At 35.9% G+C, this 15,847-nt stretch overlaps 2 protein-coding genes across 3 annotated transcripts; both read left to right on the plus strand.

Moving 5' to 3' along the window:
* Positions 1 to 333: 333 nt before the first annotated feature.
* Positions 334 to 3,724, plus strand: LOC147551769 (protein SYM1-like). The gene is made up of 4 exons (XM_086670712.1): positions 334 to 825; positions 1,874 to 2,102; positions 2,771 to 2,895; positions 3,308 to 3,724. Exons 1-4 carry the CDS (start codon positions 442 to 444, stop codon positions 3,404 to 3,406), a joined length of 837 nt encoding a protein of 278 aa, XP_086526838.1. The 5' UTR covers positions 334 to 441; the 3' UTR covers positions 3,407 to 3,724.
* A 4,955-nt stretch (positions 3,725 to 8,679) lies between these two features.
* On the plus strand, positions 8,680 to 15,365 carry LOC147551770 (QWRF motif-containing protein 2-like). 2 transcript variants are annotated; one of them, XR_015238139.1, is made up of 7 exons: positions 8,680 to 10,506; positions 12,699 to 12,818; positions 13,089 to 13,205; positions 13,293 to 13,382; positions 14,695 to 14,802; positions 14,895 to 15,059; positions 15,151 to 15,365. XR_015238139.1 is itself a non-coding variant. In XM_086670713.1 (6 exons), exons 1-6 carry the CDS (start codon positions 9,067 to 9,069, stop codon positions 14,970 to 14,972), a joined length of 1,953 nt encoding a protein of 650 aa, XP_086526839.1. In that variant the 5' UTR covers positions 8,680 to 9,066; the 3' UTR covers positions 14,973 to 15,365. The 2 variants fall into 2 exon arrangements, 1 of the variants encoding a protein (XP_086526839.1); XM_086670713.1 differs by having other exon boundaries at positions 14,895 to 15,365.
* The last annotated feature ends 482 nt before the right edge of the window (positions 15,366 to 15,847 follow it).

Here is a 15,847-nt window from a genome sequence, read left to right on the forward strand (position 1 = left end):
CTCGTCTGGTTTTCCAGACATCGTTGAAGATGTCAAATATTTTAACTTTAGGTCTTAAAATACTCTCACTTTGAACGAGTTAGATTTAACATGGAGTCTTTAAACTTGTAATAAGAGTTGACTTCGAAATTCTACTTAAAATGCTCTAAAACTTCCATTTCACCAAAGATAGGGGGCTAACCCATATGTTAGTTATAAACATGGAGTTATTTGGGTATTTTGATCTAGGTGTGAAGGATAGTCACGTGTCAAATTGCATATGGCTTAGAATCTACACGTGTCAATATTTGACCAGTCAAAGCGCCAATATAAACTTCTCCCTCAACAAAACCCGCCAACAACAATTTTTTTTACTCATTCTCACTCTCTCTCTCTAGAAAGTAGAGAAACCCTCACGCAGAGCAGAGGCAGAGCTAGAGAGAGAGAGAAAATAATCAAAAAATGAGCGGCGGCGGCTTTCTCAGGAACAGCAGTAAACGCTACCTTAACTTATTACTGGAAAGACGTTCGATTCTAGTAATCGAAAATGGAGTTTCAACAAAATCTCATTGCTATAATTTTATAAATCAGCAATTTAGACCTTATAATAGTAATAATAATCATCGTTCTCCTCTTATTATTTTCAAAAAGATTAAAGATTCAGGATTTTCTCACTCTAATACTTCACTCACTTCTTCTTTTTCATCATCATCATCATCGTCGGCTACTGTTAGTTCCAAGAATGGATTTATTGGGTGGTATTTAGGTCTGATTGAGTCTCGACCGATTCTTACCAAGAGCGTTACTTCTGCTCTTATTTATACTGCTGCTGATTTGTCTTCTCAGGTAAGACAATATGAAAATGAAGAAACCCTAGATTTTTTTTTCATTTACTATCTTGCTCTTCTGTTTGATATATCTAATGGTAGATGCAATAGTAATACTTGTTCAACTTTTTTGTTGCAAAAGAAGTATAATTGTACCTGTTTTCTTCTTCTTGGTGTATAAGGAAAAGATATGTGCCCTAATTGAGTGAAATACAATGGAGTAGAATAAAGAAATGTTATTCTATTATCACAAATATCAATTGTTAATTCCTGTCATTGTACTTACTGGAAGATAGGAATAGAAGGTTAATTCTCTTTGTTAAGTTTGTGTCCATGCAACTCAAAACCAATTATTATTAACCGGAGTACATGTGACCTTTAGACCTAGCTCCAATGTCGGGTTAAGTTTGTGGCTATTCAATTCAAAACCAATTGGGGAGAAGACGTAGATATTATATATTCTGTTATGAAAGTACTCCTCACAAAACAAACTTCCCCGGGAGAAGATGCCAACCGAGACATTCTTCTGCCTCGGATTTCATTAAATTGATCACACATAATTGTTCTGAGTTTGAACCTTGGTGCCTTAGTTTTCAATCATGTACTTGGTAAGTTACTTACCATCAAAAGTCGAATAGGAGAGATTTGGCGGGATTGGCCCAGTTGGTGGAGAGTATAGCAACTCATGAACATATAATTCCTAAGACACGAGATCTTTTTCGTCCTTGTAGAGTTTTCTTTATAATTATCCTGCATGAATCCAAATCATTACATATCAATTCGACGATAGCTAAGTGAGTGGGCTCAAAGGCCTTTTTAGGGATATGTTTCTCTAGCATTAACAGATTTAACCTTAATCTACCAGAAATTCTCATTTTTCTTATTTGAATACATCAATGGGTCAAGGTTATATGTTTGCGCTGTTTATTACAAACTCTCAAGTATGTACTAATCACTACTACCTAAGGAAAAGTTCACAGTTCTTTACTTCAACTAGGGTAAGCCGTAAGTGTATCTCTGTTGTGACTGTCTATGTTTGAAGAATTCTGGTAATTTTGTGTTTTCAGAAACTCACTCAAACAGCATCAGAGTCTTTTGACTCAGTGAGGAGTTTGCGCATGGCTGCCTATGGATTCCTAATTATGGGACCGTCACTACATTTCTGGTTTAATTTTGTCTCGAGAATTCTACCAAAGCGGGATATGGTTACTACGTTGAAGAAAATATTAATGGGACAGACAATCTATGGACCTGCTATAGCTACTGTATTTTTCTCTCTCAATGCAGCCTTACAAGGTAAACATATTATGTAAATGTATCCACTGATTCCTTTCGTGTACCAGCAAAAGTAATAATATTTGATCTTTCAAACCAAATTGAGTGTTCTAAACATACTAGTTCAATGTCAGAAGTCAATTATATATGCAGGATAACAAATTAAGCTTCAGAAGTTTTACACCCAAACTTTGGCTATAGCCAATAGTTGGTGTATTAAATGTTGCACATGTAACTTCAATTTTCACTTCTAAATGACTTGTTATGTTTCTTGAGATCTCTCATCTCCGGAAGTAAAATGTAAAGTAATATCTTAGAGTGGCCAGATAATTAAGTCAAAGGCCGGTATCGTGTTTGCTGGGGTGCTCGGTGGGAGTGAAGTATATATTTCCAATTGGTGTTCTATGTTATCCTGGATATGTTAAGAGTGTGGTCTCTTTCTGCTGCTGACGCAGATTCGACATGTATATTAATGTCATGAGCCCTTTGAGGAACTTGGTATTTTATAATGTGAAAACTAATACACTATTTGAGTTTTTTTTTTTCTTCAAACTCTTTATCTACTTGTACACTTGACTTGAGATTTATATTCATGCTTACTAAATGGCTTGTCTAGGTGTCATGCCAATATAATGCCATAAAATACTCCCATTCTGTATCTAATTGGTACCTATGTTTCCCTACCCCAGGTGAAAGCAGTTCAGAAATTGCTGCTAGATTGAAGCGGGACTTAATCCCCACACTGACGAATGGTCTTATGTACTGGCCAGTTTGTGATTTTATCACATTCAAGTTTGTCCCTGTTCATCTACAGGTATTCTTAGACTTCAGTCATGTATATCTGATTCAAAGACTTCTTAGTATTAACATTGCATATTCTGTTCGTAAGAGGAATCTCAATCCTTACCAGTATACCCATCAAATAGAAGCCAATCTTTCCGTTCTTTTTCGGCTGTATCTCAGTTTGGGGAAATAATTGCTAGGAGATAGATATGTTATAATGCTCTAGACTTTGTATTATCGACCTTATTATTGACGAGTATGAACCCCAACTACCAAGAACTAAAGGCAACAATATTGATTATACTAGTTCTTGTCCGACGTGACTACCTATCTTGAGTATCGGAACTACTCAGTATATGCTCCTTTGTCTTCCAACATTCTGATTGTTGCTGCTTCTCCTTGATAATCTAAAGTTGCTGATTCCATGTTTTAATTTCTTACAGCCTCTAGTGAGCAATTCCTTCGCTTACCTATGGACCATATATCTAACATACATGGCAGGCTTAACCAAAGCAGGTACAAGTGAGATTTCCGATGATTGATTATTATCCGTCTACAACCTCCAGTGTCAAGTGTATTTTCTGTATTTTGCACTGGTTTAGCTTACTTGATCGGCACCCAATTTGCCAATATAACCGAAGGCAGTTCTGAGTTAGGTGACATTAGAACTAAAGAAAGGAAAAAAAAGTTGTTCGCCTTAATTTTCTTCAGGCAAACCCAGTTAAGTGGAAGATGGGACTTTATTTCATCTATGATTCTTTTATTTATTAGACTCTGTTGAAATAATTTCCTAAATTTTTTTTAGCGGAAATGTTAAAGTAGTTGTATTTCAATTAATATTATGTAGTTTGGGATTTAAATGTAGTCCGTAGATGCATTACTGGCCTATTCCTCCTGAGTTGATTAACACTCCTATTGGGATGGGGAAATTCAATTCTCGATGGCCTCTTGTATACCAAACACCAAAACCGTACAGGGAAACATCAATTTTTTTTTTTTTTTTTTGAGATTTCGACTACAATCTGCGTTAGTCCGTTACAAAGCATTGATGCATCATGGAGATGTAATAAGCACGATAACTTCTTAATTTAAACCGAGAACGAAAGAGGCTTAACGCCTGACAACAAAGAGGTCTGAAGCCCGATAAATTATTAAATTATTTATAGTTAAAATTAAATAGAATAAATCTTGATGGTAACTGTTTTCATCGAGACTCAGATCGTTTGTGGGCGTCTTGGGACTAAAAGAAGGGCCAACTCTAACCTACTTTCAACCTATCTTTTTCAATTTTTTTCCCGTTGGTGTTTTGATGATTAGCCCCACCCAACCTAACTATATTAAATATCCTAAAATTTTCAACTCACATGTATACTACCATTATTACGTCATATCACTTTAAAGGATACCTGGTGGGTCCCATCACTATGATACAATTGCAAATTCGCCATCACTATAATACAATTGCAAAATGGCCACGTGTACTGTTATATACAGAGAGTGGACAGTATCCAAAAATAGTAAAAACGATTAGGACATGACACGTAAGTCACGTAAGACGTATTAGCTGACATGGTGTGACCACCATCAATAAGAGCATAACGCGTCTATTCATAAACCATGAAAATCCAGATTGTCTTTTACTAACGGTCTTCAAGGAAAGTGTTAATTCCATTTTGACACTCTAAAGATTATCAACTGCTCAAATGGCCCTAAAGATTATAAGTTTCTAAAATGGTCCCTAAACATGTATTTTAGATTTGTCTTTTTCTTTTTTTCTTTTTCTAATGTTTTGTGATTTATAGTTTTGCATGGTAAGAGAGAGAAAACACTATATCATCATTTTCCATCTTCATCTCCTGTTCTCCACCATCAACTTCATTTCTTTATTATAAGAAAACTTTAGTTTCATTAATGACGGAGTAAAATTTAAACATCTTACAATGACTTTGATAACATCATGTGGATACAAAAGCAAATTACAACATGATGATCAAAGAGAGCACTTTAACTGTCATAATACAAATACTTGGACTTATAAAGGTCAAAGCAAAACCCTATAAGGCTATACCGAGACCTTTTTAAAGACCAGTATAAGACCTCGCAAAGACCTTTATTTTTTTATCTCTACTACCATTTTTCATTAATTTCTCGAAATTTCCCATTTTCTGGAAAAAAAAAAAATTAAAAATCAGGTTTGGGTTTACCTCAAATCACATTCATGAGTCGAGTGTAATGATGTGGTAGGATTGAACGGAAATGAAATGATATGACAGAGATGAAATAAGCTAATGGAGATTAAAAAAAAAAACCATGTATAATGGTGATAAGAGATGAAGAGATTATGGTGGAGATATCTTCAATATAATGATAAAGTACAAATGCAAAACCAAAGAAATGTCAAATTTCAAATGCAAAATACAGGTCTTGAGAAAATGTACTAAGAAATTGGTTAGAGGGTCATTGTAGAAGTTGGTCATCTTTTGAGGGTCATTTTAGTGAGTTGTACATCTTTATGGGGCGAAAAGAAATTTCGCCCTTAAGAAAGGGAAATCTGCCCTAAATATAATGATCGAGTCAACCGGGATTTAGGGTATATTCCTGTAGATTAGTTGTAGAGGAGAGATCTAGAAAGCAGAGATTAGAGAGAGAGAGAGAGAGAGAGAGAGAGGGAAAGACAGGGAATTTTCTTCTAATTCTCTGATTTCTCTTCTTCTCTAACCCTAGAAGAAGTAGAAGAAAGGAGAAAGAGTTGAAATCAATCTCTTAAAACTCAAAATGGAGTGGTGGAATAAAATGGTTCTTCCAATGAAAAGAGTTTGGATTATTGTCGCTACACGTCTTGGAATTCGTAAACAGGGTAAGTACACATTACGCCGAAACCCTAGCTTTTCTTTGGTTTTGAACAAATTTGAATTTTTGTTCTGCCATTAAAACAGGATTATTGAAGCTGAGACACGATGTGAGATCATGTGAGTACCAAGATATACATGTGATGTGGGAAATGCTTAAAAAGTCAGAAACAGAACAAATTCATGGAGTATTACCATTATCATCTTCTTTTTCTTCTTCTTCTTCAAGTTCATCATCAACACCAAGGAAGATGAAGAAGAAACCACTTTGGAAGATTTTTATTTCTGCTAGCCGTGGACCACATCTAAATGGGTAGCTTCTGATCATCATCATCATCATCATCAATGTTTATGATTTTTCTATATGCAAAATCTGATTTTGATCTTCATCTCTGTGTTATAATGGGATAAATCCATAAAGGGGTTTCCAGTTTGTAGATTTTAAAGTATTACCTACCAATAGGAGTATTTTCTGTAGATATCAACTACCCACCATCATGAACTGATGGGTTATGATCTCTCTCTCTCTCTCTCTCTCTCTCTCTCTATCTATCTAGTCCTGTTCTCTGCTAAATTAAGTGAATAGTAAAGTTCTCTACTTCTTGGGTTATGCTTGTTCCACATTTCTTTTTTCTGTTCTTTTATGTATTTGAGGTTATATTTATAATGTTATATATGTTTGATTTAGTAGAAATTTGAGAATTTTAGCTCTATAGTAAGTGCAAATTAGGGTAGAAGAGAGTAAACCTAACAATCATATGTGAATGCACAGAGAAAACCACAATACATTGCTTTAATGGGGTTTTCAGGAATAGAATGGCAAACCTACTATTTGGGGTTCCCCTTCTGAGGTTAGTCCTCTGCTCCTGGGAATGCGACTTCTGGTGTAGTTCCATACTTCCATGTAACATACACCATCTTGGTATGCATTTCTTGATAATCTGGTTCCATTCTCGTTCGTTTCGGGGTTCCCTTATCTTTTGGATGTGAATGAGCGATTGCCACTGAAGATTAATCTTTGCATCTTTAGGTCATAGGTATTGCCTTCAACAAAAAAAAAAAAGGTCATAGGTATTGTATCGGTGGTCTGTTGTCCATTGAATGCCCACTAGAATAACTTTTGCCTCACTTTGTTCACTCGTCCGAGTTTTAGTTTTAGAGGAAAAAGTCTTTGCTATAATAAAATGAGGCAACTGATTATGACAAGTGAAACTTATAACAATATACATGTTAATCTTGATGAACGGTGGATTAGCATTTATTTTCAAATACGAGTCTAATGGGGGGCACCACTTATTGTTGATTGGGATGGTTGTAACAGTGAGTTGTCTTCTAATGTGACATGGGAACATAGGGTCTAAAGCCCTAAAGCCAGACAAATTTATTACATGACGAAAATTAATAAAATAGATAAATTAACTAACAATTTGCACAAAATGACGAAAATTACAAATTGTTAATAAACCCAATTTTTTTTGTTGAGAATAAACCCAATTTAAAAGACAAAAACACAAGGGGAGTGCTGACTATTTTGGGATCCAAAAACTAGGGGTAGACTGTTTTTTATACTTTCAAAGGTTCTATGTATCTCATAAAAAAAAAGGTTTTATGTCAAACAAACTCTAACTCTCAAACCTTTCCTATTCAAAGAGATTTTTAGAGTATTTGGAGAGCTAAAATTACTTGCTCTTTAAAAAATATTTTTTTATAAAGATTCAACTCAAGGATGAGTAAAAATCATATACTGATACAACAAAGAAGTTGTGAAAAAATGGAAATTCCAATTCACCTTCACTCTTCTTAACTCGACCGAAAATATTAACCGGAGTAATGCCCTCTGGATCTTGGATCTGTAATAAGTAGAAAATCCCGCATATGAGCTAACCAAATCAAATACGAAAAGGAAGAGGAAAACTACCTATTGACGACATCTGAATAACCGCATGACGAAGCCATCTCCCGGGCCGAGTACATCGAGATAGCACCTGAGAACCCGCACCTAGTATGCGAAAGGTATAAGACCACCGTACAGGACGGTACTCTGAAACCCGGGAAGATAGTAAAGTAACGAAGACGACACAAACACTGATCGAACAGACTTAGCGAATTGGAAGGCTGGAAGAAGTGGAACAAAAGGAGAAGAAATGGCAGTAACATTCATTTGGTCTTCTGTGTCCGGGCAGGGGAAGGGGAGGCGAGCGGGCAGCCGCTGAAATACAACATGGTCCGGCCCTCCCTCCTTTCTCTCCATCTCTTCACTCTCATTGTCTCGTACGCATATCTTCTCTTCATCTCCTTTTCGTTTACTTTATACAACAAAAGTAAAAAATACTTCGTTCTTTCGTTCTCTCTCCCTCTAGCGACCATTGTCACTTCGTTGTTGCCACCATCTCTTTCTTTCTTTGAGTTGAAACTCTAAACTCTTACCCTGGTTGAAGCCTCGATTGGGTCTAATAAAATTCAGGAAAAAAATATTCTTTCATTTAGTTCCCTAATTTTCTCTCATTATTCCACTAGCGATCACCGCCATTTTGTCATTGTCACCATATCTCCAACTCTCTATCTCTCACGAAGTTGAAGCTTCAAACCCCTAGCTCTAATTGAAGTTATATATATGTGTGTGTGTGTGTGTGTATATAGAGAAATAAATAGAGAGGGAACTGGAGACGCTGACAACAACGAGAAAGGAAGAAGAAGAAAGAAGAAAAAATTGTTGACGAAAACTGATATATGATCAGGGAAAGATAAAAGTGGAAGGCTGACAATATTGTTAAAACGAGGGGTTAAAAAGTAAAGAAAATATCGATCGTTAAGTTTGATTAATGGAATCATGGTCTTGAGGTGTAAGTCAGAAAGAAAGCTGCACAATTATGGCGTCAAACTTTTCAATTGGTCACAATTTTCGGACCAAAACAAAATTAACCCATCAATCTATAACTACTAGAAGCACGCTCTCTAAATAAAGTGATCTTCAAATACCAACACCAGCTCTAAAAATACCAACTAAAAACTCTCGTTTACCCTGTAATCTTCCCTTACTTATTCCTTCCTCCCAAGTTTCGCCTAACTGACGCTGTGATCCATTTTCCGGCTTCATCTACTGCCCTAACTGACTCTCTCTCTCTCTCTCTACAATCTCGCATCTCACTCTCACTCTCACTCTCACTCTCTACAATCTCGCATCTCAAACTTCAATACCAGTACATTTGGTATCCAAATTCTCTTTATTTATTACAAATCATCAAAGGAAATCAAAATCAAGAAGAGTCTTCTTCTTTATTTTTAACGAATGTTCTTCTCTAGTGATAAAGTTAGTGTGAGAAAGAAGAGATCAGAAATTTCTCTCTCTGATAATGGTGCCTGCAATTTCTGCTACTGTTTCAACTAATCGTTCTTTAAATTCTAAAATTTCTTCACCGGAATCAATTACAACTTCACATCGTCATCAAAATCCAACAAGACCTCGTTTTTTACCTTCTGAACAAGATAATGGACTTACTTCTAGAAAACCTAAATCTAAAGAAATCACTTCTAGGTATTTGTCATCTTCCTATTCTTCATCAAGAAGATATCCTTCTCCTCTCACTTCCTCGTCTTCTACTACTACTACTACATCGACGACGACGACAACACCATTACCAGTTATTAAAAGGTCTCAATCTGTTGATCGAAGACGAATTGCGACTCCTCGATCAACTACGCCTCTTCCTGATTTAAGACCTAGCTGTAATGGTTCTCAAGCTTCAGTCGCTTCCAAACTGTTGTTTACTTCAACGAGGAGTTTATCAGTTTCGTTTCAAGGAGAATCATTTTCCCTTCCGATTAGTAAAGTTAAACCAACTCCGACACCAAATTTGAGTAATGCGAGAAAATCTACTCCAGAAAGAAGAAGAACAACAACGACAACTCCGACGAGGCAAAAAGTTGGAGGAGAGAAAGATCAGATGGAAAATTCGAAACCTAGTGATCAACATCGATGGCCAGGTAGAAGTCGGCCACAGGTAAATTCTTTAACTAGAAGTATGGATTGTACCGTAGAGAAGAAAAAAGTGTTTGGATCTGGCGGTTTAATTCAAGGGTTGCATAAATCTATGATGATTGATGATAGTAGGAGGAATTCTTTTGATGGTAGATTACATACTAATTCAAGTAATGCGGAGTTATTAAAATCAGTTCAAGTTGCAATAAATGAATCAAATTTAGCTAATGGATCTGTTCTTCCTTCTGATTATGATAGTGTTTCTTCTGGTAGTAATTCAGGAGGACAAGAATGTGTTATTAAAGGGAGTCGTTTGTCTCGTGGAGTTAGTGTTCCAGCTAGGTTTTGGCAAGAAACTAATAGCAGATTGCATAGATTACAGGACCCTGGTTCAATATTAACATCAGCATATACTGGTTCTAGGGCAATGTCACAACCAAAGCTTATCCCCACACGAAAATTAGTATCAGATAGTCCTATTTCGTCTCCAAAAACTCTACCTATTAGTAGAACATTATCATCCCCATTGCGGGGACCCGGTCGACCTGCTTCCCCTAGTAGAGCTATGCCTGCATCTTCTCCCTCCAGGGGAATGCTTAGTCCGATAAGGATGAGGAATTCAGTTGCAGGAGATATACCCATTAATACACCTTCTATTCTTAGTTTTGCTGCTGATGTTAGGAGGGGAAAGATGGGAGACACCCGAGTTGTTGACGCTCACATTTTGAGGCTTTTGTATAATAGAAACTTGCAGTGGCGGCTTGTAAATGCAAGAACTGATTATGCTTTACTCGTGCAGCGATTCATAGCAGAGGTATGCTTTGTGAAATTTAATTTCAATCTGCCTTTACTGCTAGTAGAAAAAAGAAGAGTAAAGAAAAGAAAAGAAAAGAAAAGCAATGAATGCCTTGACAAACAAATCAGTTCATGGAAGTTTAAGAATAGCTATCTACATTGTCATTAGGTTTCAAGAGAACTCCACTTAATGCTCTATACACGCAGGTGTTATTAGCTTACTAGGTTTGAAATCTGAATATATTGCAATTGTTCAAAAGAAATTTGAATATATGGCATGTGCAATGAAAATTTATAACATCAGGGTAATATCTAACTGTGCAATCATAGAATCTCCTTTAGATTTGTTCAACTAGCGTCACTTTAGGTGGATAAGCAAGTACTGCTATACTGTCATTTAATCATTTTGGATGTTATTCAACGAAGATAGACTATAGAGTACCTAAAATAGTAAAATGTTGAATTCTTAATCAAGTCAAGGATTAGTTTGAAGAAGATAAGCATCATTTCACTTGAAAGCTTGAAGTGCTTGACAACTCTAGAACCTTTGACTTCGATGTAGATGTGCCAGACAAGATAATCATTTAACTTATATGATGCATTAAGAAAATTTCATAGGAAGAGGACATGAAGAAATTATCATTTTGATGTTCTTTTTCTCCTGAAGATTGAATGAAAATGTAGAAAAAAAGGATATCAAATATACGATGACTTCTAGGTCAGTCCGTCTATTGATTGCGTATACATAATAAATGATGAAAGATACTAATCTAAATGGAGCAGCATGCAGTATGTTTTTTCTTTTAAAGTGCACGAAATATCATTTTATTTTTAAATAAGAGTTGAGTTGGCCCTCCAACACTAGATATAGTAAACTGTAAACCTGCCAACCTCAAATAGGTATTTTATTTAGCTCTATATTGCTTGGCCGAGCAATTCAAGCATAACAACTGCCAACCCTTTTTCAATTGTTAAAAGCATAATTAGAGATATTTACTTACAATTTTGGAAGAAAAATATGCATTTATTATGTGTAATAGTAAATGCACATAGTAAACGAGAGAAGCTCTACAAATCATTCTGTTCTTCTGATCTACTTATAAGGCTGCCAATAGATCAATGTAAGACAGTGAGAGCAATACAATCATTTAACATGCAGATTCTTTAGGCTTAATTCTCCATCTTTTTTCCTTTTCTTGCTTTGACGGCTGTATGAGGGTTTGAACTACAGTTATGTTTGGTTGCCACTAGTTGGTGATAGTTGGACGTCGTCTTCTGGTTTTTTTTTTTATAATTCTTTTAAGTGTCGTTCATTTCTTTCTACTCAAGTATCATCACTGAGTTGGGGAATTTGATGTCTTTCATAAGCTATTTCATCTTGTTATTTTTGTTGTCACTCGTCAGTTCTCTTGACAATCTGCACGTTCTAACTGTATCTAGGGTTAATTATTTGATTCTTTGGAGCCCTGGTTTTCTTTGTTATCACTATATTCATCTGCATCATTAATGGTTTCATGAAACGCATGAACCGCTTGGTCGTGGCCAATCGCCAATGACACCTTCCAGCAAGAAGATTTAAGGACTTTATGAAGCTTTTCTTCATAATTTTTTTCTAATCTCAATTTCATACTGGTGAGGGCAATTGCCATTCCCTGTTCTCAAATTGGGGAATGGTAGCCACCTCTTTATGGTTTATTAGTTCCTGCAATTTGAATGCTTATAGGCCAGTCGATCATCTTGAAGTCCTTTTTCGCTGATTCACCGATGTTACCTTTTGATAGCCATGTTTCATTTCTCTACCCTATACTGTCATGGCTAGATATAATTTACTTTCTGAACTGAAGTCTGCTGACCTCTGTAATTTGTTTGTTGTTAGATTCATCAAATGATACTTATTTTCTAATTAACAAACATCATTCAATAGAGTAGATCTCCTAGAGGTACCCGACATACTTTCAATACACGTGAGGATAAACTGAGAAATAGATGTGAATTTGCAATCCTAGGTTACTGATAAACCGAATCAGACTCCCTTGCGCAAACATTTCATACACGTGAGGGATAAACTGAGAATGTTATCCAGCGCATCCACTTGCATTTAGGTGATAATGCCTATGTGCCAAGAACACAACATTTTTCTAGATATTTTGCTGTAGCAACACTGGAAATCTGAAACCTCATCTAATGGATTTCTCCCATTTATTGTACCAGAATAACATTTATAATGCATGGGTTAGTATGTCAGAATTACATGATTCTGTCACGGTGAAAAGGATCAAGCTACAAATGCGGAGACAGAATTTGAAGCTAATTTCCATACTTAAGGGACAGGTAAAATTTCATGGCTTTATTGGGTAATCTTGTGTATTGAAAGTTCGTTCTTAGCTCAATTGGGTGGTCAAAAAACTATTTTGTCAATATGACTCGATATATCGTGCATCGCTCCTTGACGGTATGCGCGAATATCCAATAAATTACTGATATTGCAGATACGTTACCATTATCATTGGAATCCACTGAACTTGATTAATTGATACTTTCAATTTGTATTAGTCATATGAAGTATCTAAAGCTGAAGAGGTTTTCACTTCATGGATGCAGATGGGTCATTTGGAAGAGTGGGCTCTTTTGGATAGAGACCACTCTGATTCTTTGTCAGGAGCTATCGAAGCCCTGAAGGCGAGCACCCTTCGCCTTCCAGTTGTTGGTGGAGCAAGGGTATGTGATCTGACTTATAAACTGAAATTGGTAAGAAAAATTAATTTGGAAAAGGTATCGATTCAACTTTTATCTTCTTTCTTACAGGCGGATATCCAAAACGTGAAAGATGCCGTTGGTTCAGCAGTTGACGTGATGCAAGCAATGGCATCCTCAATTTGCTATTTACTGTCGAAGGTGTAGTAACCGCATTCTTATAATGTTTTAGTTAATTCAGTCATGTCCTTGAGTAGATTACATTTCTCTCTTTCCTGTATATGTCTCATTTAACAATTACATGATGCAATTTCGCATCAAAGGCCATCCCGTGCTCCACCACAACTTGATTTATAGCCTTTTCAAGCTAAGCTCCTTAATGTGTTTGCAAGTTTCTTTCGTCTAACTCACGAGTTGTCTTGGGCTCGGAGTATAGGTCGCCTCAAAACAATGCCTCGCCCAAATTGCTTGTTTGTGTATGTAACCAGATCTGTTTGAATCTCTAATCACCACCACCAATTTTCTCTCTTTCCTTCTTTCTCTCTTCTGGCTAAGGGGACCTTCCCCTTCCCGGCATATATATATATATATATATATATATTATATATATATATATATATATATATAGAGAGAGAGAGAGAGAGAGAGAGAGAGAGGGAGAGAGAGAGAGGAAAAAATTTGGTAGTGGCGGCGGTGGTTGTTGGAGGTGGTGTTTAGTGGCCGGAAGTTGTGGTGGTGGTCAGAGGTGAGGGTGGGGATGAAGATTAGGAGTAAAACAGCAAATCAGTTGATTTTTTGACTCAAAACATGGTTGCCACTTGAATCCAATCTGTTTGATGAAAGACTGTATGCAAGAATATTTTGGATCCCCAAAGTCGTGGCCCTAAAAATATACTTATACATGTTTTTAATTTTTGACAAATTATTAATTAAATTATTTTATGATGTATACAGGAGTTGTAGAAGCTTATTTTAAGAATATTGCAAAACCAGAAAATTTATTTATGTTTGTTTTTTTTTTGTTGAAATTTATTTATGTTTGTTGTGTTGGAGGGTCTTTGCCGTAATCTATATGTTCTTACGCTCCTATTGTGAAAATCTTCACAAAATACTTGGTGTCATTTCCCGTAAGCCTTGTCATATTCTAAGCAATTGGACCTTCAAGTAATCTCGATCTAGAGGGGGCAAACAATGCTCTAAAGACAATGTATCTCATAGACGTTTCAAGTGTTTGATCTTTTATCCCTTTTATTTTGTATCTCAGTAGATATTTTCCTAACTCTATATAATACATATAGATAGATAGATATAAAGTACCATCTTGTTAGGCTGCGATCTTTCATTTCTATTTCGGCCATGCACATTTTATGACTCGGTTCAACTCATCAGTCTTTTTTTTTTTTAATTCTGGTTTTCTACCAACAACCCGTGAATTCAAACCAACCTTGATTGAACTCTTTTTACCTAAAATTAATCTCAACCTGCTAATATTTGATAAAATAATCATTTGCAGGTAGAGGAAGTGAATTCATTGGTTGCTGAATTGGCACGTGTGACTGCAGAAGAACTCAATTTAATAGATCAATGCAAAGACCTCTTACTGACAATAGCATCAATGCAGGTAAGTTTATCTCTCTCCATTCTATTTCGTTAATTCATTTACCCTTCCTGTTGCTCGATCCCATTAATTGAATCTAAGGCATATAAAAACAGGCAAATGATTGTAGTCTGAGAACACACTTACTACAGTTAAAACGCATACAAGCAACACGCCTGACAACTCCAGTATAGAACCACTGATTTCAATAAACAAAGGATTCTAACTTCTAACATGATAGCAAAACCTTCCTTTTTCATCCTGAGGGTTTTCAGGCGGAGGTAATGAGTGTGAAATTAAAATGGTTGGGTGACTTATTGAGCCTTCTTGGGTTCTTGGTGGATCTGCAACTGATTAGGTCTTCTTGGATAGGTGGATCCACGACGACTAATTGGGTCGTCGTGGATTCTTGGCGGACCTGCACAGGTTGGAAGAGGTGATTCATGAATTCATATTCTTTCTTTTTGTTCTACTGTATGCAAGTGCTAGTTTTGTAGATGAAAGTAAAAAAAAAACAATGTATATATTTATATGATGTTTCCCATTTTCTCTCTAATTTCACAGTTAAGCTTTCATTTTGTGGACCAGATTCTTGCGTTTTCTGTTCTAACATGCTCTTTGTAATTCTGGGTGGTGTCTTGATGTCTTCCATGGGAAAGACATTTAACAGAGGGCGGGGCACCTACAACATAGGTTGCTTTAAAAAAATGATCTTAAAAAAGAATATTTACCTATCTGATGATAATGGTCTTATTTACCTATCTGATGATAATGGTCTTTGGAAGATTCTAAAGAATATTAAAATAGGGAGATTTTATAGGGCCCCTCATTTTTATTAAAAGGCCCTCCTCAGTGATTATTTACCAAGTGAAATTGTACATGGGGAGGTCTTTTAACAAAATTGGGAGGCCTACAAAACTTCTCTTAAAATTATTGTTGTCAACTAACCAATAACTTTGTCTATTTTTTTCAAAATTTCGTTAGTCAACTTTAACAGGTTATCTTTTGTTGCCCTTATTATCCTTCATTTGAGAAGGAATTTCTTTCATGTTCTACTTCTCATTCTTTT

Source organism: Eschscholzia californica, unplaced genomic scaffold, assembly GCF_041429995.1.
Source record: "Eschscholzia californica isolate CP2 unplaced genomic scaffold, dmEscCali1.0.p SCAF_3, whole genome shotgun sequence".
NCBI lineage: Eukaryota > Viridiplantae > Streptophyta > Magnoliopsida > Ranunculales > Papaveraceae > Eschscholzia > Eschscholzia californica.